This window comes from Amphiprion ocellaris, chromosome 4 (assembly GCF_022539595.1).
Source record: "Amphiprion ocellaris isolate individual 3 ecotype Okinawa chromosome 4, ASM2253959v1, whole genome shotgun sequence".
Classification (NCBI taxonomy): Eukaryota; Metazoa; Chordata; class Actinopteri; family Pomacentridae; genus Amphiprion; species Amphiprion ocellaris.
This window is the reverse complement of record NC_072769.1, coordinates 22,504,655-22,529,893: the sequence shown is the minus strand read 5'-3', so window position 1 is coordinate 22,529,893 and position 25,239 is coordinate 22,504,655. Positions and strand designations below refer to the sequence as shown.

The 25,239-nt window shown below is 38.9% G+C and overlaps 1 protein-coding gene across 1 annotated transcript in view; it reads right to left on the bottom strand.

Annotated features, from left to right (window-relative positions):
* The window catches only part of slit1b (slit homolog 1b (Drosophila)), a 100,830-nt gene that overhangs the window by 6,288 nt on the left and 69,303 nt on the right, over window positions 1–25,239 (bottom strand). Inside the window, exons 26-35 of the mRNA XM_023289495.3 lie at window positions 20,126–20,289; window positions 15,279–15,403; window positions 14,898–14,992; window positions 13,070–13,209; window positions 12,808–12,901; window positions 12,462–12,599; window positions 5,235–5,463; window positions 4,946–5,076; window positions 1,292–1,446; window positions 930–1,141 (exon numbers count right to left, since the gene is read on the bottom strand). Coding sequence (XP_023145263.3) covers window positions 930–1,141; window positions 1,292–1,446; window positions 4,946–5,076; window positions 5,235–5,463; window positions 12,462–12,599; window positions 12,808–12,901; window positions 13,070–13,209; window positions 14,898–14,992; window positions 15,279–15,403; window positions 20,126–20,289 — 1,483 coding nt within the window. The remainder of the gene's footprint in view (window positions 1–929; window positions 1,142–1,291; window positions 1,447–4,945; window positions 5,077–5,234; window positions 5,464–12,461; window positions 12,600–12,807; window positions 12,902–13,069; window positions 13,210–14,897; window positions 14,993–15,278; window positions 15,404–20,125; window positions 20,290–25,239) is intronic.

The following is a 25,239-nucleotide window of genomic DNA, read 5'->3' as shown; positions in this document are numbered from 1 at the left end:
TCAGTGTGTTCTCATCTTCCTTCACTGTTTACCAAACCTCCTTATCAGTGTTGCGAAATCCTCAGTAAAGAAAGTAGCCATTGGCTGTCCTAAAAGCCGCTAGAGGTCGGTAAATGACGTCATCACCTAATTTGCATAATTTCCCATTTTCAGGTTATTGTAATCAACATTGTAGGAGAGAGGAATAACGTTGTAGGAGAGACAAAAGTGAGTATAAAACACCCAAAATATGTTTTTGAACTAGAGGCTAAATGCAGGGATTTATTTTAGCATTATAGTGGAGAAACATTTTCATGTACATCCCGCTCTGTAAGCCAGGACGGGATCTGCAGCAACTTTGTGCATGTGCGATTCATCTGCTGTCTGGCCGCATAGCAATATGGGTTTTCTCTAATCAGACAGTGGGATGCTGCAGGTTACTGGACTGACCAGCTGTGCTTTGTGAAGGGGAGGAGCTCACAGCAGCACCTGCTGCTCGTGGAGGACAGTAACTGCAGAACGATCCAAGCTTTCATGTCAGAGTCTCCAAAATGTCAGAAAAAATCGCTAGATTTGTCGCCAGTCGCTTTTGACAAAAAAAAGTCGCCAGGAGGCTTTGGAAAGTCGCCAGATTTGGCGAGAAAGTCTCCAAGTTGGCAACACTGCTCCTTATGCACTGACGTCACCCCTGTATATCTTCTTCACTGCAGACCATAAACCGTATGCTGCAGACAGACTTTAGGTTCATTACCGCCACCTACTGGGCTGGAGTGTTCATCAGTGTTACCGGTGTGCCACAAATTAGGGAACCAAGAAAGGTGCGATTAAATACGTTAATTTATTTAACGCGTTATTTCCTTCGGTAATCAATTAATTGAAATTAACGCGTTAAAGTCCCAGCCCTTATAGATTGGTTTGGCTGTTGACAGAGGAGGATGCATGCTGCTTACCTCTGCAGCGTTGGGTTGGCAGATGCCGTGCAGGCAGTAGAGTTTGCGGCAGGCCTGGCAGCCCGGCACCACCCCAGGCTTCATGTGGCTGCGGGTGAAGTCCTGCAGCTCGTGGTTGATGTAAAGGTTCCTGATGCAGCCGTGGAAACTGGACATGTTGAGGGTCTGAGAAGAGAGACCCAGAGAGGCTGGCATCACCTCCTCTGGCATACCTGGACAGACAGACAATCCAGTATTTTCATTTTTGATTGAATGTTCATTGGTTCCAGCAATTCCATCTATGAGAGAATCCCTAACCCCTTTCATGATTATAAAGACATACTGTATGTCTGGGTTGCGCTGTAATGCCTCCCTGCTTTTACCTCCCACATACAGAGGAGCCTCCCCTGTTGCCGGCTGGCTTCGGCTGTGACTGTCCAGCGTGGTGGGCTCGCCTCCGTCCACCGACAAGTTCAGCATCCGATTAAAGGTCACCAGCTCTACCGTGTGGAAAAGCCCATCGTTCACCGTCTCAGCACTGTTCACAGAGGATGGAACACACATTTTATCATAACTGTACAGCGTAAAAGTTTGATGAAAAGGACAAAGGGAGCAGGTACACGTTTAGCGTACTATAGGTAGTAACTACTGTGGGTTGGTTTTGTATTTTGTATGTTTCCTGATTAGACTCTGGTGTTAGTTTTCTGCCAGGCCACTAGAAGGCCCTGCTTAGGTTAAGTCTGTGTTCCGCTTTAACTTCCTGTTGTAGTCCAGCAACATCTAGTTGTAGTTTTCTGAGTTCTGTGTCTTGTCTTTATAGCAAAATTGTTTATTTTTGCCTACGCTCGGTTGCCGTGGCTTATTGCTCTGCACACGAGTCTCTGTCAGTGGCCAGTGCAACACATCTTGCATCTCCAGTCCAGCCATTCTGTTCTCTGTTTTTCAAGCCATCATTTCAGTATCATTTCTGCAGCTGCTTATCATACAAATGTCCTCAGTGAGTGTGTGGTTGTGTCTGTTTGTGTGTATGTGAGAGGCAGCCAGCTGGCCATGCCTCCCCTCTCCCGAACAATGAACCATTTGAGCACTTGACACCTGATCAAGTGCACTCTCGGCTTCAAGTGTCCTCTGACAGCGTAGGTTAAATCAGAATAACCACACGGTCCATGTCATTTGTCCACATTTCCAAACACCGCAGGACTCTCTCTGAGCAACAACACAGATCCTGCTCTAAGGCGGTCTGAGCAGCGTTGCTGGGCTACAGTGAGCTGAAAGATTCGGCTTTCAAGATCTAATGATGAGAGGATGTGACCAATCTGGCATTGCTCCTTAAGCAAGTCTATCCCCATAGACCTCCATGTTAAAAAGGCCAGCTTTACTGCAGAAATAAACATGTTTACAGCCTGGTACAACTAAAGACGTATGGTCACCGATGTCACAGAGGGTTCGCCCATCTTTACTGGAAACACAATGAAACGAATAAACCAGGCTGTATACTTAAAAAAAAAGAAAAGCCTTCTGCTGCTAGTGTTGTACAGTATGAAGACAGTATGACACACTGAAATCTAACTGCTTAGCCTATATAAATAGCTGGTCAATCCAAAGTGCTTTTTATTCTCACACACACAGTCTCACAGCCTGCTGCCATGCAAGGTGCCAGCATGAGCGTTTGACATCTCCTGAATCAAAAACACTCAGCATACAGTATAAGGATCCTTCCAGAACTGGAGGACATTTTACGTCCCACTCATCAAATTTCAAATAATCCCTGTACAAAATGCTAAAACATGCAGTTGTTGTGCAAATCTACTTGTCCTGAGACCAAAACTAAAAATAATCTAGGAGAAAAGAATGTTTGAAAATATTTTTTAAAATACCAAATAAATCTGGAGTTACCCCTAAAATGCTATTTTTTTCTTGTCCCACCCCTCTGATGACCAAATTGAATCTCAAATTTAATCAATTAAAATGAAATTTAAATCTCCTTCTTTGGTGTTATTTTTTCATTGATGTATCTTGTAATTGTGGGAACATTTTTATAGTTTTTCTCGATTGATAAGACACTAAATTCCATTCACTGCACACAGCCACCAACTGACTGCACACATTTCTCAAAAACAGGACTCTGCTGTCAAAACCTTGAACACTAGTCATGATTTGCACAGTTTCCAAAACTCTTGCACTCTTTTTGCAAAAGACTGAACACGTTTTTTGCTCATTTGAACACACTTTTTCACTCATAGCACACATTTTTCAAAAAGTGAACACTAGGAAGCAGAATTGGGACACTGTTCCAACACTGCTGTCACAATTAAGACACAACAGGTTAAAAGTGAAAACACTTTTACCAATGAAGTGCACACTATAAAACCTGCTGGGAAACAGAATTAGCTGTTCGGAATGCAATCTGTTGTTAAGGTCAGCAGATGGTAACGATGGTGCATAAAGTAAATAGTTTCAGGTTTATTGTGGTTTACTTTACATGTATGTAAATGTTGTTTGTCACTTCAGTGACATGTCTATACTGGAACAATACAAGCAGTCAGAAATGTTCTGAGAATCCTGTAAAAAATCTAATGCATACTTCTGGTTCACAAGTGCTGGTAAAATTACAGAAAGTGTACATGACTGATTTTTTCTCTGTTTGGTGTACGTTTGTTCCAGAGAGTTTTTCAGTTGGATTCTGATGATACACATGAATACATCTGGGACAATGTTAGTTTTCACAGAGGACTATTGATTCAGTAACAGTTCAATATGAACCTCAAGTTATTGTATTTTTTCTGCCGCCATATTCTCCCTTTCTGAATCCTATAGAAGAATTCTTCTCTACATGGAGGTGGAAGGTATATGAGCAGCAGCCATACTTTGGGAAAATCTCTTCAATCAGTGGTCTTGGCATGTGGTGATGTTTCTGTTGATGCATGTCAGACACATTAGGTCTTTCTTTGCAGAGAAAACACAGCTTGTGATGTTGATGAGGTCCTGTGTCCTGACCAGGCTGAAAGAATTGATGCAGACGTGGTGTAAATATCTGCATACTGTATTGTGTACAATACAGTGCTGTATTTTTGTCTAACATTATTTCTATTTTATAATGTACAGTCAAGCACTGCAGTGGCCCCTCTGATTCATTTATAGGATGCATTTGTGTTTAAGTTGTCATTTTTGAGGACTGTATCATTTTTTTACACTTCATGTGAAAACACAGTGAGAGAAGAGTGTTTTGTATTTAGCAGTGCAGAGTCCTACTTTTGCTTTGTGTGTCTTAATTTTGAAAACAAAGTTCAAAATTTGGCAAGAAATTTGACAAATAATTTGACACAAGTGTGCAGTGCTTTGTGAATTGTGTCTTATCAATAGAGAAAAACTGTAAATCAACATAACATTTTAAATACTAATTATTATGCATGGAACATGTGTCCCACAACAACCCTGTTAGCATAACTTTTTTAGCTGGTAGAAGAAGAAGAAAACAGTGAATCGCATGAAATGCTGGAATTAACATCATCAAACACTTTTCCAGAAGAATGGTAGAGCAAAGCTATGTCCTCTCTTCTGTTTTCCATATTTTCATAACATTATCAGCCTTGATTGAATGTCTCACTCTACCTCATATTATCAGGATCAGACAAATTCTTTTTACTTTTTTCCATCAGTCAGTTTGTCCTCTTGGTCAGCAGTAACATCCAAATATCTAGCTTCTACTCCTGAGAAAAAGCTAACATTAGCATGGATTAACAACCCTGTTACTGTGATTAGAGTAGAGTTAGCAAACAACAAATAAAACTTGGAATAAAAATGGTACCATTGATGTGTAAGCTGAGCCAATCAAGCCTTTGATAGTTTATTACCTATTATTGATGAATATGGAGCAGAAAACTGTAAAAGAGAAGACTATTTTTCAAAAGTGTTGAAGCCCAAATGTCCTCCAATTCTGCTATTCTAAAAGCAGCACTGATTTTAACTCATTTTCACACAGGATTGGCCTGGATTGGATCCTGGCATCTACAGACATTCTGTGTGTGTGTTTCTACCTGTAGATAGCGGTGGCAGGCTGGTTTCCAGGGTCGTAGGTTACCCTGACATGACCCTGATGGAGTTCCACAGCGATTGGTTCATTGTCACCGTTATAAAGCAAGATACCATTTTCCTCTGCTGTTGACACCTGAAACATACACAGAAACAAAGACACACCAATCAAGGTGCTTGTGAATATGTGTGTGAACCTGCTGCTGCTAAAATTAATTTCTTTTTTAACACTCATTGGTGGTTTTCACCTAAAGTATGTTGTCTCTAAGCGCAGCTTTACACTTGAGTCCTCACCTGCAGTGTGATGTTGGTTTGAGGCCAATTCTTGACATCTTGAAGCTGAACGTAAGAATCTCTGTCGACGAAATTTACGCTGACCAGCTTCTCGCAGCTCTGACCCTCAAAGCCTGGCAAGCACTGGCAGACTGCGGTGTCCATCCTCTCCTCACAGGGGGCGCCGTTCTGACACTGAGCCAGCTGGCAGGGCGACGGGGGAGGAAGGGCCACCTCACAAAGCTCACCGCTGAGAAAAGACATCAGAAAGTGGTTTATATCTGCTGCAACAGACAGCAAGGAATGCAGACAACCCAAAGCCACAATCACTGTTCCCTCTAAGCTGCGCGTGTGCGCAGTTGCGCACTGCTGACACGGTCTCCGCGCACAGAAAATCTGCGCTGCGCACAAAAAAAAATCCAACCTAAATTGTAAATAAAATAAACACGTAACAATTCATTCTGTGCTATTTTTCAATGTGAGTCAGTGAGTTACCGGTGACTGGCTGCTGCAGCCAATGATGCGATTCACATACGTATTTACCATAGACTGTATATAATGGTATTTACGCAGCTAATCAACGTCAGGCGTCCTTATGTGCAGCCATCGTTGTTGTCATAGATATGAATGAGTAGATAGGACACGCCCCTTTGAGCTGCGTGCTACAGCGAGGCTAAGCTAGTGGGAGCAAAGTTTCAGTGCATTCCGTTGATGTAGACGGCGTGAAAACGGAAACAAGTATGCCGGCTCACTGTGCTGCATACAATTACACACTACGTCGTACGATTGAGACAGACAGTCTGAGGACTGAAATTGTAAAAGTTTCTCAGTACTTCTCTGTTAGTTTGAACTTTCTGGTTAACAGAAGCCTTAAAACTTGTGACCATGAGTCTTGATTTCACATTTAGACCATCCATCTGAGTTCTTCTCAGACCTTCACCTGTGGGTTTTTTAGAAATCCTCAACAAACTTTGATTCTCTTCACTGAACAGTAAAGTTTGTGGAGATCAGAAGGTAACATTAGTTTGATCAATGCCTTCAACTACTAGTAGACTTTATCTGGAAAGCAGTTTTCTGAAATGAGTTCTTAGTAAATCTGTCCACAATCAAACCAAGAACATAGAAAGAGGAAATGTTTGAAGAAACAACTTGATGTTTTCATTTCAGACTAGAAAACGCTTTAAGACCTTCATCTGTCTTTGCTCTTTTTTATCGTTTTATTGTCTCTTCTGTTTAATTTGATCTTCTAAAGTCTAACTGGTGTCTTTTCAAATGTTTCGTCTTTAGTTTGATTCTTCTTAAACGTTTAGTTTTGCTCTTTTCTCACCTTTTATTCTTTTCTAATGTCTGATTTGATTTCCAAATGTTTTGTCTTTTTAATGTTTAATTGTTTTTTCAAATGTTTTATTGGCTTGTTTGAGTTTGTTTTCTTTCCTAATATTTAATGTTTCGATTAAATCTTTAAGGTTTTTCTTTTTAAATGTTTTACCACCTTTCAATGTTTAATTTTCTTTTTAAATGCTTCATTGTATTTTCTGTGTAATTCCTATTTGAAGTTTTATTGTCTTTAAGATGTAATTTTCTAATTAAACATTAAATTTTTTAATTAAAAGTTTTGTCTTTTTTTTTGGCCTTTTTCAGCTTTTTATTGGATAGGCATAGTGAGAGACAGACAGGAAACCGGGGAAAAGAGTCGGGGGAAGACATGCAGCAAAGGGCTGCAAGCGAGAATCGAACCCGGCACGCTGCGTCAGGGACCAGCGTCTGTACATGAATCACCTGCTTAACCCGTTGAGCTATACAGGCACCCATGTTTTGTCTTTTTAAAGGTTTAATGATCTAATTAATTGTTTTGCATTTTTTAAAATGTTTAATAGTGTTCTTGTTTAATTGTATTTTTTTTTTAAATGTTTAATGATGGAAAGTATTTCATCTGTAATTTGTAATATTTGTATTTTAAAAATATTGTTTAATTTCATACTGACATGTATTGTATCGTGTTGAATGATCTCATTCAATATTTTGTCTGTTTAATATAATTTAATGTAATTTAATGTTTAACTCTATTAAACAGACAAAAATATTGAATGAGATCATTCAACACGATACAATACATGTCAGTATGAAATTAAACAATATTTTTAAAATACAAATATTACAAATTACAGATGAAATACTTTCCATCATTAAACATTTAAAAAAAAAATACAATTAAACAAGAACACTATTAAACATTTTAAAAAATGCAAAACAATTAATTAGATCATTAAACCTTTAAAAAGACAAAACATTTAATTACAAAATTAAATGTTTAATTAGAAAATTACATCTTAAATTTCTTAATTAGATTATTAAGTCTTTAAGAAGACAAAACATTTAATTAAAAAATTAAATGTTTAAATAGAAAATTACATCTTAAAGACAATAAAACTTCAAATAGGAATTAAACAGAAAATACAATGAAGCATTTAAAAAGAAAATTAAACATTAAAAGGCGGTATATATATATATAATTTAATTGTAATTAATGTTTAATTCTATTAAACAGACAAAATATTGAATTAGATAATTCAGCAAGATACAATACACGTCATTATGAAATTAAACAAAATTTTTAAAATACAAATATTAAAAATTACAGATAAAATATTTTCCATCATTAAACATTTAAAAAATACAACTAAACAAGAAGAATATTAAAGATTTTTAAAAAATGCAAAACATTTAATTAGATTATTAAACCTTTAAAAAGACAAAACATTTAATTACAAAATTAAATGTTTAATTAGAAAATTACATCTTAAATTTCTTAAATCTTTTTAATAATAAAACTTTTTAAAAGTTTTATTGTATTAATTTTTTTCCTTTGATTTAATTGCTTTTTGTTATGTAGTTTATTTCTTTAATCTTCTTTTTCTGTCAAGATTTTAACCCCAACCTTAAAAATGAAATAAACCCTTATATCACAATGAAAATACTTCTGTTGTCACAATCATGAGTTAGTCAATTATTCAGTTTATCAATTCAACTTTATTTGTTTAGCACCTTTTACACAGATGACAAAACTAAACAAACAAAGAGAAAAAAACTATGCTAAAACTGTGATTAAAACTCAAAAACATTAAAAAAAAAAAAAAAAAAATTTAACATGGTAATAAAATATGTTGTGTCCAGGGGATGGAGGGAGTTTATTGAAGCCTTCTTGGGCTCACATGGGAAATCATTTAAAATATAAAGTTGATATTCAGTCTAAGGAAACTGCAGAGTGACAGAAGAACCAACAATATCTCCTGTTTTCTCCTTTAATGAGTCGACTCTTCTTGTGCTTTCAGACCAAAGAACTACAGACTCTTCACAACCTGCTCAAACTCTTGGTACAGGACCTCACCACACGGGTCAAGAAGGTTTCTGTCTCATTTCTACTCTGAAGATCACCTTCTCCTGCTCAAACTGCTGACAAATGTTTCTGCTGCTCTAAAGTCTGGTCTCCAGAACTTCCTAAAAACTCTCAAAGTCTCTTCTGCTGCAGGTTGCTTTGTAGAACTGTTGCAGAAAACCTCACTAAACCACATGGAGGGGCCTCAAGATAGTCGTCCAAATGAAACCATACAAAAACCAAACTAGCACAACCCAAACGCTAAAGTCTCCTGCAGCCTACCAGAGAACCTCTGAGAACAGAGAATCAGGACAGGAACTCTTACCTTCTGGACAACCAACGATGGTTCTCAAACAAGAATACAGAATGTGTCTGATCAAAAACCTCTGAAGACTCACTACAGCCAAGATAAAGACACAACTCAGCTGCACCAAATCCACTAATCACTGCAAACATTAGCACCATGTGGTAACTGTGGCTAAAGAACCACATTTACCAAGACAACTATCCAGTACAAAGCCCTAAAACACACCAAGAAACACATTAAAGACGATTTTACTGCTGGAAGCTGCAAGCCAACGCCTAAAGAACAAGCTAAAGCAATGGAGCCAAACCCGGTTCAGTGGTGAACAGAAGCAGAGGAAATGTTTGACTGCAGCCACATAAAGCAGGAAGACACTGAGCTGCTCAGGTGTTCCTGATAACACCAATCAGCCACCTGGACAGCCAATAGGAACACAGCCACTGGGACAGCCAATAGGAACACAGCTTACTGGAAGTCCAGAGGGCTGGGTTAGTGAAGGAAATTTAGTTTAAAGTTGAAGCAGAAAGTTAACAAAGAAAGTTGAAAACCACCTTCTGATCCCTGAAATCACTGAGTTTTCACACAAAGAACACCTGAACATGTCAAACTGGTTTCATAGTAGAACCCTCATTGTAAAAACGTCATATTATGGTGTGTTGCTCAAAAAACATTAGGACCTGGCTGTCAGGGGACAAACCTGTAAGAAACATGAGAACAGAGAGAACCCAACCAGTAGGTCACAGTTTATCATCCCCCAGTCATCTCCTGAAGTCCATATGGTGAGAGACATCAGTATCTGGTTGTTAATTTACCAGAGGATGCTTATAATCATGCTGATGTGGTCTGTACTCTACAGTATTTTAGTGACTCAATAAATGCCTAAGTCAACCCGCCCAGCCAGCAGGCAGATGGTTCCCCCCACATTAGAGCCGGGTTCTGCTCGAGGTTTTTTTCCCTGTTAAAAGGGTGTTTTCCTGCCACTGTCGCCTTTTGGTTTGCTCTGGGGGTCAGGCATATGGGTTCTGTAAAGTGTCTCAAGACAATTTGACTGTAATTGGCGCTATATAAATAAAATTGAAATGAATTGAATTGAATTGAATTGAATTGAATTGAATTGTTTTTTTAAAAATGCTTTTTAGTTTTTAATAAACATTTAAGAGCCTATATGTAATCAATAAATGGCCTTTGACTATCTTAAGAAAAATTCACTCAGAACTCTGATATGTTAACAGTACTAAATAAATCAATAAATACATGAATACACACAAAAATAAGTTAATACATTAACTGTGTTAAGATAAGATTTAGATTTTTAAAAAAGTTGTTTATGTATTTGCAGAATCCAGTATTGCTCACTGGTTGGTCTTTACATTTTGTTAGTTTGATTGACACTGTTTAAAATGATGCCACCTCTTTTCAGACAGAACCTGTGATAATAAAACAATACAAAATTTTTAGCTCCGTGTTAATAAAGCACTTAAAGCTTTAAATATGGCTAAATGCTTTTTTTCAGAATTAAATATATCACTCCTTAGGTGGTAGTGGCCCCAAGTTCAGTAAAGTTGGAAAGATATTCACAGATTCAGACTTCCAGCATCAATAACTCATTAGATATAGGTTGTCAAAACATAAACCGTGCCTCTTTCCCATTGTTGCAAGGCAGACAATGTGCTACAAGCCCAGTTTTATCAAAAGTAGCTGTCTTTCAAGCTACAGGAATAACATTGGTGTCTATGGAGTGAACAGGGTCCGTCTGCAATTTGCAAAACCACTGCAACAGTAAAGAGAGACAAATATTCAATAACTTCACTCTTATACATTGTAGTGTCACTAAAATCACTGCAGCCTTCAACGGGCTCCTGTTGACAGTGTCTTAACAGAAATGTAAATGCTGTAATTTGATTCTTTTAATGAACCATGTAACTTGAATGGATGTGATGCTGGTGTGACCACAGTGCACACGTCTGATGTTGCTCACAGTGGTCCAAGGGACGCTCAGGGAGTTTGTGTGTTTGCTCAGACTCAGGAAAAATTAGAGGGAATATTGGCCACAATGGATAATACCAAGTAGCAATCTAATAGCCATTATTGTTACTCCACCAAGGAACATGGTGAAGTTATGTGACGATCAGCTGTGGTTTGTCTGTCTGTCTGTCTGTCTGTCTGTCTGTCTGTCTGTCTGTCTGTCTGTCTGTCTGTCAACAACATTACTCAAAAATGGACTAATGGATTTGGATGAAATTTTCAGAGAAGGTCAAAAATGACACAAGGACCAAGTGAGTAGATTTTGGCAGTGATGCGGCTTAAAGTCTGGATCCACACATTTGTTAAAGATTTCTGTATCATTGAGAGATAGCAGCACGGCGTCACTGTAACTATGACTACAAGTGAACACTACATCAGCTGTCTGCTGACGATCACATGATTGTGATTCTACTACAAATCCACCACCGCGGGCTTATCAGGACTTATCCATCGGAAATGATACAAGGAACAATTGATTAAATTGTGGGGGTGTTTCTAAGTCTCATCGATTCCCGCCGCCTGCTACATATATTAGGTCACGCGATTCGGTATCCGTGCATGACATACACATGCATAACACACACCTGTGCTCAGCGTAAGGTCATTTTGTTTGTGGGTACATCTATATTAAATGGACACATTCTATGTTGCTGTGATTTCTGCCACAGATTTTCTAAAGACTTCATCTGTCAGAAATGATACAACAACTGAGCAGCCTTGGCAGAACACTGCACTCTCTGAGTGCTTTTCTTGTTAATATTATTTTTGTGATTGTTATCACTATTATTATAATTTTTTGTCTATTAATTTCTTAAGAGTTTTAAATCTGCATCACTGGATGGACCTGATCAAGACCATTCATTTATGTAGATGGCAGCATTAGGCTGTAACTACAATTACTTACAGTTGTTTCACTACTTGTTTCACATTTTAGATCTGATTTATCCAAACCATAATTCCAAACCAGCATTTCATATCCTTTATTCTCATTTTGGAAATGTTATTAAGCTATTTCTTCCAATTTTGGGTTAGATTTTTATGTTTTTTTTTTTTTTTTTGTTTGTTTGTTTTGTTTTTTACAGAGATTGTGAACAATGGAAAACAGATTAAATCAAGAACAAAGAAAATGGATACAAAAGCAGTACTGGAAGTGTGAAAATGCTGAGCAGGTGCACACTTCATGGAAAGAAGCCTTTAACACTCCCCCTTTAACAAGCCTTTAACTGCTGGTTTGATCTACAAGGTGTTACATGGACTTGACTTGATTTGAACAACTTAAAGATTTACAAAAAATGTGAATTGGCTAAAAACTAAATCAGTCATTAATATGACTAAGGTACCAGATTCATGACAAAAGTCAAAAGTGTTATTTGACTATTTAACTTTACATGATTTGGCCGTTACATATTACCTGCAAACATGCATATAGGTTGAATAAAAGAGTTCACCTATATAAAACCTATAGTTCCCCATTTCCATGGTAGAATATTTACAGTGTTCCAAAGGTTCCCAGTGCTCCATGTTTTCACCGTGTTGCCAGTACCTGAATCCCTGTGGACAGACACAGCTGTAGCCATCCAGATGGTCGACACACTGAGCCCCATTCTGACAGCGATGGTCTGCACATTCGTCATAATCTATCCTGCATTCTGGCCCAACCCAGCCCGGGATGCAGACACATCTGGAACACAAACACACCAACACACACATAATCAGACAAACTATCGGACACAGGGTGCAGGATTTTGGGGAGTCAACACAGACCTCAGCAACATTCACCTTTTGTGTACGTTTATCTGCAAGTGTCTGTATTTTTAGTCTCAACTGGGATCTCAAACTTTGCTGAGTCTGGTGGTGATGAAGTGAGAGGTGTGTGTGTGCTTTGTCACCTGGGGCCGGTAGGAGTGCTGACACAAGTGGACTGATGCTGACAGGGATTTCTACCTGGAGAACAAACACCTTCCTCTTCTTCACAGAACAGACCTGAGAACGAGGGGAGAAAACGTGTGGATTGTGTAAAACGGCTTGCACGAGAATTTCCATCTCGGCGTGGCTAGAGTGGATCAGCTACGTGTTGTTTTATATAAGACATGAACAGTCTGTCAAGTGCTTCATAGGGCAGCTGGTCCCAGTCCAACACCAGCGTCGTACCTGTGTAGTTTGGAGGACACAAGCAAGTATAGTTGCCGACTCCGTCCACACAGGTGGCACCGTTCTCACATCCATGGGCCTCACAGTCGTCCACGTTCACCTCGCAGAAAGTGCCATGGAAACCAAATGCACATGCACAGCTAAGAGAACAAAGAGAGAGGAATGAAAATAAATGCACGCACGCGAACAAGAACAAAGCTAGTTACAAAGAGAGAAGCTACAGCTGCAAGGATAAACTTAAAAGGGATACCATTCGATGCACTACTATTGGCATTTTCTGTAGCTACAAAAAACATGGTTTTTCACATTTAATGCAGCAAAAACCTACATGTTAGGTCTAATCTGTCAAATACCCATGAAATCCCATGAATTTATCACTTTCCATCTCGAAAATATATGACAGAATGAAGCAGCAGTGTTGGGGAAGGCTAAATTCTTCATGTTTTAACACACACACTACCAAAGTTTGGGTCACCCAGGTAATTTCATGTTTTAAATGGAAGCTCACACTTTTATTCATGTGCTAACATAATAGCACAAGGGTTTTCTAATCATCAATTAGCCTTTCAACAGCATTAGCTAACACAATGTAGCATTAGAACACAGGAGTGAAGGTTGCTGGAAATGTTCCTCTGTACCTCTATGGAGATATTCCATTAAAAATCAGCCGTTTCCAGCTAGAATAGTCATTTACCACATTAACAATGTCTAGACTGGATTTCTGATTCATTTAATGTTATCTTCATTGAAAAAAAATGCTTTTCTTTCAAAAATAAGGACATTTCTAAGTGACCCCAAACTTTTGAACAGGAGTGTAAGTATGAGTTAATTCACATGTATAGAATAATTCTATGTGCATAACATGTTAGCATGCTAATATTACTTGTACATTAGATTACATCAAGCTGATATTAGAATATCAATCAACACGGCAGCTGTACACAACTATTCTAGCACTAGCAGGTTAGCATCATAGCTACTCCATATCTAGTAGAATGTTTTTTGAGTCAGTTTCCATTGACTTTCTCTAATGCAATACTTCAAATTGTGCATAAAACACAGACAGTATATCAAAGGTGAATGTAGTCTAAAAAGCGAAGCCAATGCACTAGTGTCTTAAACCTGCATTCTATCTGATAGTCTGCAGGGGGCGACTCCACTGGTTGCAAAAAGAAGTCTGGTTGTATTGCAGTCTTTTAGAAAACAGCCGTACCTCTCCCTTAATTTGTTACATCAGTAAATACTTTCCTGATGAGTTTATGATCTCAATCACTAGCTTCTTGACTTTTTGAATACAGTATGATGTCATTTTGGTTACACCCAGTGTCAAAAGACCAAGGAGGTGACGACCAAATGGCAAACTAGAGACTTCAAAACAATAGCTAAAAAACCAGTGGGTGAATTCACGATCACTATAGCCATCTTTTATATACAGTCTATGGTTAAAAAAAAAAAAAGTCACGGAAACACAAATAATGTCACAAGTTTAATCTCAAAGCATAGCTAAAAACATCAGGCAGTATTTTGAGCATGTATATTATATGATATTAAATGATTTTATACAATACAATAAAATGTTGTTATAAAATAATGCTGGCAAAGACACTAAATTCCTGCCAGGAAAAAATATATTCAGCCTAAACCAAAATGCTAAATTAGTTTTCTATTATATATAGAGAGTGGTGTAAGGCTTTCAGATCTCAAGGTATTACATTTTGGACAGGCGGGTTTAATGCTGGAATTTAAAAAAATAATAATTTAATACAGGAGGATAAATCTATTGCTGGCTTTGTAGGGGTTTTCTGTTCATTTGCATAAGTCTGGTTACCTGAAGCCTCTGGTCTGCTCGTCACTGAGGCAGGTTCCTCCGTTAGTGCAGGGATTACTGACACAAGCATCAACCGGAGTCTCACAGTGTTTACCCTGAACACACACACACACACACACACACACACATAGATGCACACACCGAATACAGAGCATAGTTCTGGCAAACACACACCATCACATCAGGTCAGCTGAGTAATTGGATGGGATTACCGGAGACAGATGTGAGTTGAAAATAATCGCTGACAACACGCAACAATCCTGAAATATTGGATTAGTGAGTTTAAATGCTGTGTGAGTGCAGGAGCAAATACTTTGATTACATGACATGAGGTAAGAAAAAAGTCACGCAAACTACTCTGCAACAGAAAACTTTGCGTACCGTGAAGCCGGACTTGCAGGTACAGGTGAACTGCTGTGTGTGGTGCAGCTGGCAGATGCCCTGGTTCTGGCAGGGGGAGGACACACACGGACTACACTTGGCCTGGACAGAAGCCTCCACGGGACCTGATCCCACACACATAAAGAGGTCCGTTTGCATTTTAACATCTTCCGTGGCATTATCAAGACATAGTGAGACGCATGTGAGAAGAACAACTCAATCAGATGCTTGATATAATGGACAAGACTGGAAGCAAACCTATTATGATTCTTAAATGTTTTATTTATGACACTGTGATATACCTGGTACTGGATGTAATTACTGTTTATTTAATCAGAAGATTTACTATTATTTAAATCACACCCAAAATTCAATTGAAATCAAAAAAAGTGTAGTAATAAGGATCTTAGAAATACAAACACTGTCATGTAAATGTGTATTATTGGCATATAATTCAGAACTCATTTGTGATTTCATGAAGTTTTTCCTTTCACTTTTGAAGACTTCCTGTGGTGAAAATCTAGTTTTTCTTTGTTAGCTAGTCCATATGGTGTTTTGGAGACTTCACAGAGCTACACATTCTCAATAAAGTCTAAAGTTACGTCTAAACCATTTTACGACATTATTTTCATTCTATTATGTAATTGTAATGAAAAGACATGAGATTTTAGGGCTTTAATTCTGTTAGTTATTATGACCTATTTTTCCACAACAAAAGTGAAAGTTAAACTTAACATTTAAGTAACATTTCAAAATGGGCACAATGAAGAAATGTTTTACAGTAACTTTATTGTGTTTTTCAGTATATTTACACTACCGTTCAAAAGTTTGGGGTCACTTAGAAATGTCCTTATTTTTGAAAGAAAAGCAGTTTATTTTTTTTTAATGAAGATAACATTAAATGAATCAGAAATGCAGTCTAGACATTGTTAATGTGGTAAATGACTGTTTTTGGAGAGATTCATGGAGAGAATGCCAAGAGTGAACAAAGCAGTAATCAAAGCAAAGGGTGGCTATTTTGAAGAATCTAAAATATGAAGCATGTTTTGACTTATTTCACACTTTTCTGTTTCCTGCATAATTCCATATGTGTTCATTCATAGTTCTGATGCCTTCAGTGAGAATCTACAAGTAAATAGTCATGAAAATAAAGAAAAACCACTAAATGAGAAGGTGTGTCCAAACTTTTGACTGGTAGTGTGATGGATCTCTTAATTAACAGCAGTACAGCAGCTCAAACTAATACATCTGCTTTATATATATATATATATATATATATATATATATATATATATATATATATATATATATATATATATATATATATATATATATATATATATATATATATATATATATATATTCAATAATGTATGAAGTCAAAAAGTAAGCTAATGTGTCTAATTTATGAACTAAACTCAAACTATAATAAGAAGCAGCAATAATGTAGCTGAGAAAAGCTACAAACATGCAGGCAGGGGCTGACATCAATGAAATGTTAACGTAACACTGCTAATGTAACCCGGGGGATGTAATGTTAGCGTTACTCTCAGATTTCTTTCATGTTGCTGCCAGAACTGCAGGATCAATGACAGACTTCATCTAAAGCTTCACCAAACACATCCACTAAAGGAACAGACCTGCTGGTCGATAACTAATGATGTTATCTAACCGCTGAGCGTCTCTGAGCAGAGCTCCTTTGTTGTGTCAGTGCAGAGCAGAGCAGAGCGACGTGGACACCGAGACTTCCCTACTAACCTCTCCACAGACAAGTATATCACAAGTAACCATGGTTACCACACAAAGATAGCTACGATGTTAAGGTGATTAAAAGATATAAAACTGGAGTGAGACTAAAGTGTCACTGAAGTCTAAACTAAAACTAAATCAGGAGCAAAAATGAGATAAAACCATGAGAAAGATCTGTATTTTTGCTTTAGACACCACTTGGGTTTGAGCTCAAAGGTGACGTTTGACTGATGACTGACAGACGGCTCAGTCGCTTCATGGCCAGAATGTAGAGGGATCTTACGAGCATGTCAGTCACATGAAGAAGAGAGCGACAGGCATTTAACACACGTGAATAGGGGTTAAAACATACATGTATGGTGAGGAGATATGAAGGCAGAGAAGACAGATTACAGGTCAGATGATTTCAAACTCTGCAAGCTCCCAACAAAGAAACAATTAGAGACAGAAATTCAAGGTGCAAGGGGGCTGAAAATGAAACAATTAAAATGAGAGGGTGTTATTCTGATGTGAACCACAGGAAGGTTGTGATGCTGCGACACAGTAGCTAATTAGGTTCAAAATACGCAGCTGTAATGCGGCTGTCACTTTAGCAACCTATGAATATTACAATACGTATTTTGCTATTTTGGATGCTCATGCGGTTGTGCACCAGCGTGACATCCTGCAAATTAATTTGTTGCTCGTTTGCACTCATGTTGCTGTAAATGAACAAAGACGAGGCGTCACTTCCCGCTATGTGACAAATTTGTGAAAAATGAAACAAAAAGTCACTGCTGCGTGGAACTCTGCGGTGAGACGAAGAAGTTCCGTCTTTTTTGCAGAAAGCTTCATGGGAGGTGTGAGAAAACATTCATTATAGTTTGCCACCACAATGAATTTTACAGTCCCCAGTATTTTGACACGGGGTCTCATGAAACAATTACTAATGGAACGGTCTCTCTTCACGCCTTACAGAGAGTGTGATAAACCCTCTGGGTGTGCAGCTGAGTGTTTAAACAGACCTTTAACTCCGTTCTTCCTAGCAGTGTTATGCTATTTTTCACCTTTCAGCTTTTTTTCTCTCGTATTATTTCACAACATGAGTAGAAAATGTTTCAAAGAGTGTACAGTTGTACACTTTCTTAGTAAATTCTCATGCAAAAAGATTTACTACTTTAGTGTGTTTACCCTGAAAAAAAAATTAAAAACTAAGCAATAAAAGCAAGGCAGATGCAAACAAGAAAAGCACTCAGAGAGCGCAGTACTCCGCCAAGGCTTGTCAGTCGTATCATTTCCGACGGCTGAAATCTTGAAAAAATTCGAGGCAGAAATCACCGCACTATAGAATGTGTCCATTTAATATAGATGTAACCACAAACAAAATGACCATGCGCTGAGCAAAGGTGTCTGTTATGCATGTGTATGTTATATATGGATCATGAATCAGTTGGTGGAAATTGATGGGACTCAGAAACACCCCCACAATCTAATCAATTGTTCCTTGTATCATTTCTGACAGATAAGTCCTGATAAATCTGCAGTGGTGGATTTGTAGTAGGATCATAATCATGTGATCATCAACAGACAGCTGACATAGCATTCAGTTGTTGTCATGGTTACAGTGACACCGTGCCACTATCTCACAATGATACAGAAATCTTTAACAAATGTGTGCATCCAGACTATAAGCTGCATCACTGCCAAAATCTAATCACTTGGTCCTTGTGTCATTTCTGACCTTCCCTGAAAATTTCATCCAAATCTGTTTTTGAGTAATGTTGCTAACAGACAGGCTACAGACGGACAAACATACACACATAACTCCATAGCGGAGTAATAATCATTCTGAACAGACAGACACATTCTCTTTTCACTGTAGCACAACAACATATTGTCTGCTGACGCGCTCCACAGGACGCAGCCCAGCAGGAAAACCTTGGTGAGACATTTCCACAGCAGGAATAAAGGCAAAATTAGAAACGGCACCTTTATCCCCTCAGGTTGGAACTCAGTCTCCTTCCGAAGGTCCCAAAGCCCCGAGGCCCCTAAGGCCCCGAGCCTCACTCCCAGTGAGGCTTCTACTGATCAGGTCATGTAATATTAACTACAGTTCCACCCCCACTAACACCAATTCATCTTCCATTTTTGAGTAATGTTTATGCCAGACGGACAGACAAATGTACGTCAAACGTCACATATCTCCACCGCGTTATTTGGCAAAGTAATAAACACTTTACCTAATCCACTAACTTAAACTTAGAGATATCAAATATCAGATGTCTCAAAACATGCAATAATTAAATACAGTAGAAGTATTAACTTGGCCAAGGAGACAAAGCCTCGGTGGAGTTATGTGACGATCAGCATATGTTTGTCTGTCTGTCCGTCTGTTAGCAACATTACTCAAAAACGGATTTGGATGTTGCCGTGATTTGTGATCATCAATAACTAATAAATAAACAAATGATGTCATGTTTAAGAAAGTCTTGTTTTTTCATTTATAAAACCTCCTGCTCAGCTGTCAGTCACAGTTCTGTAACAACTAACCATAAAGACTGCTATTCAAAGAAATTTATTTAGACTATAACTTTAAAATAAGGAGAGCTCAGAATCCTGTGTCTAGCCTTTGTGACTGCACTGCGTCTACAGTAACATTTGAGTTACTACGTTTATCAAAGTGAAATGCTGTCGACTTTACTTGTCTTTTACTTGACGGTTAAAGACACGGTGTACTACTATGCCTTTAGCTGTGAGTGTGTAGGAGTAACTGCAGCCAACTCCCGATGAAGGTCACACAGACTAAAAACCCTTCATTAAATATCATCTATTAGGAAGCAACAGCGTGTGGGCGTTTGTTCTATTAGATCGTTTTATAAATTAGAAGACAGAATCACATATGATGGTAAAGGCCAATTAAATTCTTCACAATCCACTCGAAAGGCAACGGATGATATGAGGCTATCGCAGGATTAAAAGAGCATTTCATCTCCTTTAGATTAACAAGGCACTTTTACAAACTTACAAAGAAAAAGTGCACAAATACGGTGCGAGAATTGAAACTGAAGGTGTAGTTTCATGTATGAGTTTTCTGTGAGAGCAGCTTCCTGCTGGCTCACCCAGACACTGGAATTTGTCGGCAGGCGTGGTGAGCAGCAGCTTGCCCTCCATGCCGCGGGGGCCGGCACAGCGGGCGATACCAGGCTCCTTATAGCCGCTCTTCACCCAGTCTGACAGCCAGAGCAGACGGCAGTCGCAGTACAGAGGGTTGGCTCCGATCGCTCTGGAGGAAGAAACAGATGAAGAGTCAGTTCAGTGATGGAGGAGGAGGGACTTTGGAGGAAGGACAGAATTAAATATATTGAAGAGGCGTGAAGAGAGGAAATACAAAAGGAAAGAGGGAAATTAAAGAGAAAAGGAAATCAATCTCCTGGTTTTCTTTCCTTTTTTAGATGTAGTGCTCTTTGTTGAAAGCAAATGGACCTGGCTTAATAGTGTGTGTTGAAGTAGGTTTTTTTTTCTTTTGATGACTGAAATCTGGCAGTTTCCATCCATCCATCCATCCATCCATCCATCCATCCATCCATCCATCCATCCATTATCTATACACTGCTTAATCCTCATTAGGGTCATGGGGGGCTGGAGTCTATCCCAGCTGACTTAGAGTGAAGGTAGGAGACACCTGGACAGGTCACCAGTGTATCACAGGACTACATATAGAGACAATCACACTCACACTTACGGACAATTTAGAGCCACCAGTTTACCTCAGCATGTTTTTGGACTGGGCTGCACAGTGGCTTGGTGGTGAACACTGTCGCCTTGCAGCTAGAAGATCCCCGGTTTGCGTCCCCACCTTCCTGGGATCTTTCTGCATGGAGTTTGCATGTTCTCCCTGTGCATGTGTGGGTTTTCTCCAGCTTCCTCCCACAGTCCAAAAACATGCTCAAGTTAAGTGATGATTCTAAAATTGTCTGTATGGCTTTTAGCTACAAAAACAAACAAATATCAGCATTTCACACCATTTAGTTTTGGTTTTGTTTGGTTTTAATTTTTGATGATACTGAGGTCACTATAACATGCAATTTTCTAATCTTCAAAAAGCTTTAGTGCCCAAATCTTTTTGGCATTGGATTTGTTTTTCCTGAATACATGTTACTGTTCCTGATAACAGAAATAGTTTTTCATTAACAAAAATGTGTACTTTGAAATAATATAAAGTCATTAAAACATCAAAAAGATAACTCTCTCCAATTGTAGGTCAGTCAGTGAGATTTTATTGTGATCTGCAAATTTCTGGACTTTTGGATGTATAAAGGGTGGGGGGTTGTTTTACTGAAAGGGCTGCTAAAATGACATAAAGTACCTGAAATATAAACTTGGGGAACAATTTTAATTATAATAATTTTGTGGAGATTTAAATTGCTGGAGTCAAACTGAGCCCAAGGACAAAAGATGTTAATACATTTGAAGGTAATAGGAGGGTTAAATAAATAAGAAAAGACAAGGGCAAGGGGGAAGAAAGTTCTTGTGACTAGACGTGAATGTAGAGGACTTTTGGATAAAAACTATTTGGGAAAAGAGACAGTAGTAAAAGGAATGATGGATAGAACATGGGGGGGGCAATTTAGAGGGAATTAAAATGAGTGAAAATGTGAGAGGTAGGAGCTGAAATGAAAGATAGAGGGGAGGAGGACAATAAGGAATGAAGGTTCATTGACTTGCATTATATGTGCTGTACTACTTTTCAAAGCCACACGGTGGAGCTCTCAGACCTCACAGCTGTTTTCAGAAATGACAGTCAAATAGACACAGTGACACACGGTCATAAAGCTAATAACCCTCATTTAGATTCACCTGACCTATGCCAGGTGTTTGCAGAAGTTAATGTGTATCTTTTTACCCATTTAACTGGCATCTGACTATGAACTACTTATTGGCTTCTCGTTCTGTTTTCTTTAGTATGAGTGTATGTGCATGTATGTACACGTGGACAAAATTGTTGGTACCCCTTGGTTAATGAAAGAAAAACCCACAATGGTCACAGAAATAATTTGAATCTGATTAAAGTAATAATAAATAAAAATTCTATGAAAATTAACCAATGAAAATCAGACATTGCTTTTGAACCATGGTTTAACAGAATTATTTAAAAAAATAAACTCATGAAACAGGCCTGGACAAAAATGATGGTACGCCTAGAAAAGACTGAAAATAATGTGGCCATAGGGACATGTTCAATCAAGGTGTGTCCTCTAATTAGCATCACAGGTGTCTACAAACTTGTAATCAGTCAGTCGACCTATTTATAGGGTTACAGTAGTCACTGTGCTGTTTGGTGACATGGTGTGTACCACACTAAACATGGACCAGAGGAAGTGAAGGAGAGAGTTGTCTCAGGAGATTAGAAAGAAAATTATAGACAAGCATGTTAAAGGTAAAGGCTATAAGACCATCTCCAAGCAGCTTGATGTTCCTGTGACTGCAGTTGCACATGTTATTCAGAAATTTAAGATCTATGGGACTGTAGCCAACCTCCCTGGATGTGGCCGCAGGAGGAAAATTGATGACAAATGGAAGAGACGGATAATACGAATGGTAACAAAAGAGCCCAGAACAACCTCTAAAGACATTAAAGGTGAATTCCAAGGTCAAGGTACATCAGTGTCAGATCACACCATCCATTGTTGTTTGAGCCAAAGTGGACTTCATGGGAGACGACCAAGGAGGACACCATTGTTGAAAACAAATCATAAAAAAGCCAGACTGGAATTTGCCAAACTGCATGTTGACAAACCACAAAGCTTCTGGGAGAATGTCCAATGGACAGACGAGACAAAACTGGAACTTTTTGGCACATCAGCTCTATGTTCACAGACGCAAAAATGAAGCATATCAAGAAAAGAACACTGTCCCTACTGTGAAACATGGAGGAGGTTCTGTTATGTTCTGGGGCTGCTTTGATGCATCTTGCACAGGGTGTCTTGAATCTGTGCAGGGTACAATGAAATCTCATGACTATCAAGGTATTCTAGAGAGAAATGTGCTGCCCAGTGTCAGAAAGCTTGGTCTCAGTCGCAGGTCATGGGTCTTGCAACAGGATAATTACCCAAAACACACAGCTAAAAACAGCCAAGAATGGCTAAGAGGAAAACATTGGACTATTGTGAAGTGGCCTCTATGAGCCCTGATCTAAATCCTATTGAACATCTGTGGAAGGAGCTGAAACATGCCATCTGGATAAGGCATCCTTCAAACCTGAGACAACTGGAGCAGTCTGCTCATGAGGAGTGGACTAGAATACCTGCTGAGAGGTGCAGAAGTCTCACTGACAGTTACAGAAATGGTTTGATTGCAGTGATTGCCTCAAAAGGTTGTGCAACAAAATATTAAGTTAAGGGTACCATCATTTTTGTCCAGGCCTGTTTCATGAGTTTCTTTTTTAAAAATAATTCTGCTGAACCACGGTTCAAAAGTAATGTCTGATTTTCATTGGTTAATTTTCAGAGCATTTTTATTTATTATTACTTTAATCAGATTCAAATTATTTCTGTGACCATTGTGGGTTTTTCTTTCATTAACCGAGGTGTACCAACAGTTTTGTCCACGTGTGTATTTGTAGTGAAGCGATCTGAACAGCAGGATGATGTGCTGTTTTTGCCTGGTTGAAAACCAGGTGCTGCATTCTGGATCATCTTCAGAGGTTTGACTGTGCATGAAGGGAGGCCTGTTAATAAGGAGTTACAGTGGTCGATGTGTGATGAGAGCCTGGACCAGGTGTTGTGCTGCTCCCTCCCCACAGGTCAAGAGTCTGGGTGTGGTCCTTGACGACACTCTGTCATTCCAAACTCACATCAATAACATCACTTGGTCTGCATACTTCCATCTCCGTAACATCAACCTCCTCATCCCTCCCTCAGCACCCCCATCCTGGTTCACTCTCTGGTCTCCTCCCACCTGGATTACTGAAACTAGCTTCTCTCTGGTCTCAACCTCAAGTCCCTCCATGAACTCCAACTAGTTCAGAATGCTGCAGCCCGGATCATCACCAGGGCACCTTCTCCCCGACACATCACCCCTGTTCTCCGACAGTTTCACTGGCTCCCAATCACACAGTGCATCATCTATAAAACCATGCTGCCAATCTCTAAATCCCTCCATAACTTCGCCCCTCCGTACCTCACTGAACTCCTCCACATAAACACATCCAGCCGGACTCTCAGATCATCTTCTTCCCTCAGCCTCACCATCCCTCCTGTCCAAATATGACCACCACAGGCTCCAGAGCCTTCAGCCGCTCTGCCTCCCGCCTCTGGAACTCCCTCCCACCTGACATCTGAAGCATCGACACGCCGGTCATTTTCAAATCCTGTCTCAAAACCCACCTGTTCAAACAAACCTACTCACTTTGACTTCCATTCTTATTTTTTCCTCTGTTCTTTCAAATTGATAATTTTCTTCTTTTAAACTTTTTAGATCTTTAAGTCTTATATTGTTAATGTGAATGTGTTTTAAATTTGTTTACTTTGTACGGTGTCCTTGGGTGTTCATTATTATTATTATCATTCAAGCCGAATTTTGATTGATTTTCTTGCTGCGTTAAAATAACCACAAAAGCTAAGAATAATGAAATTAAATCAATTTGCGGTGTAGAATAAGTAAGGTGGGATCATTTTACAGACCGTTTCATTTTTTTTCTAGACTGAGAGTCAGCAGGATCTCGTTTCAGATTTGATGTCATGCTTCAGAAGACAAAAATAAAAATAGTCCCTCGCTCCTCTCTTCACCTCGTGTTCACATCCTCTCCCTTCCTCCTGCACTCAATCATTCTCTCTTCCCCTCCTCTCTTTTGCTTTTTATTTTCAAGTTGCTCTCCACCATCCATCTCACTTTCTCCTCTCGTCTCCTCCATCCACACTTACTGTAGATCCTCAGATGGACTCACACGAGTCATGCTTGACTGAAGATTATTATACTGTATACACACACACACACACACACACACACACACACACACACACACACACACACACACACACACACACACACACACACACACACACACACGGGCCTCGGATCAATAGAGCCATGGGGAACAATGGATCTCTCTAGCTAATTCAATCCACCAGGCAGCCACTTCACTTGAAACCACTCATTCCCCGTGAACTGGACTTTATCTGTGAGGGGCCATAAAGCCAGGAGAATGAACATGCATCCCTCTCTCTGTCTCACA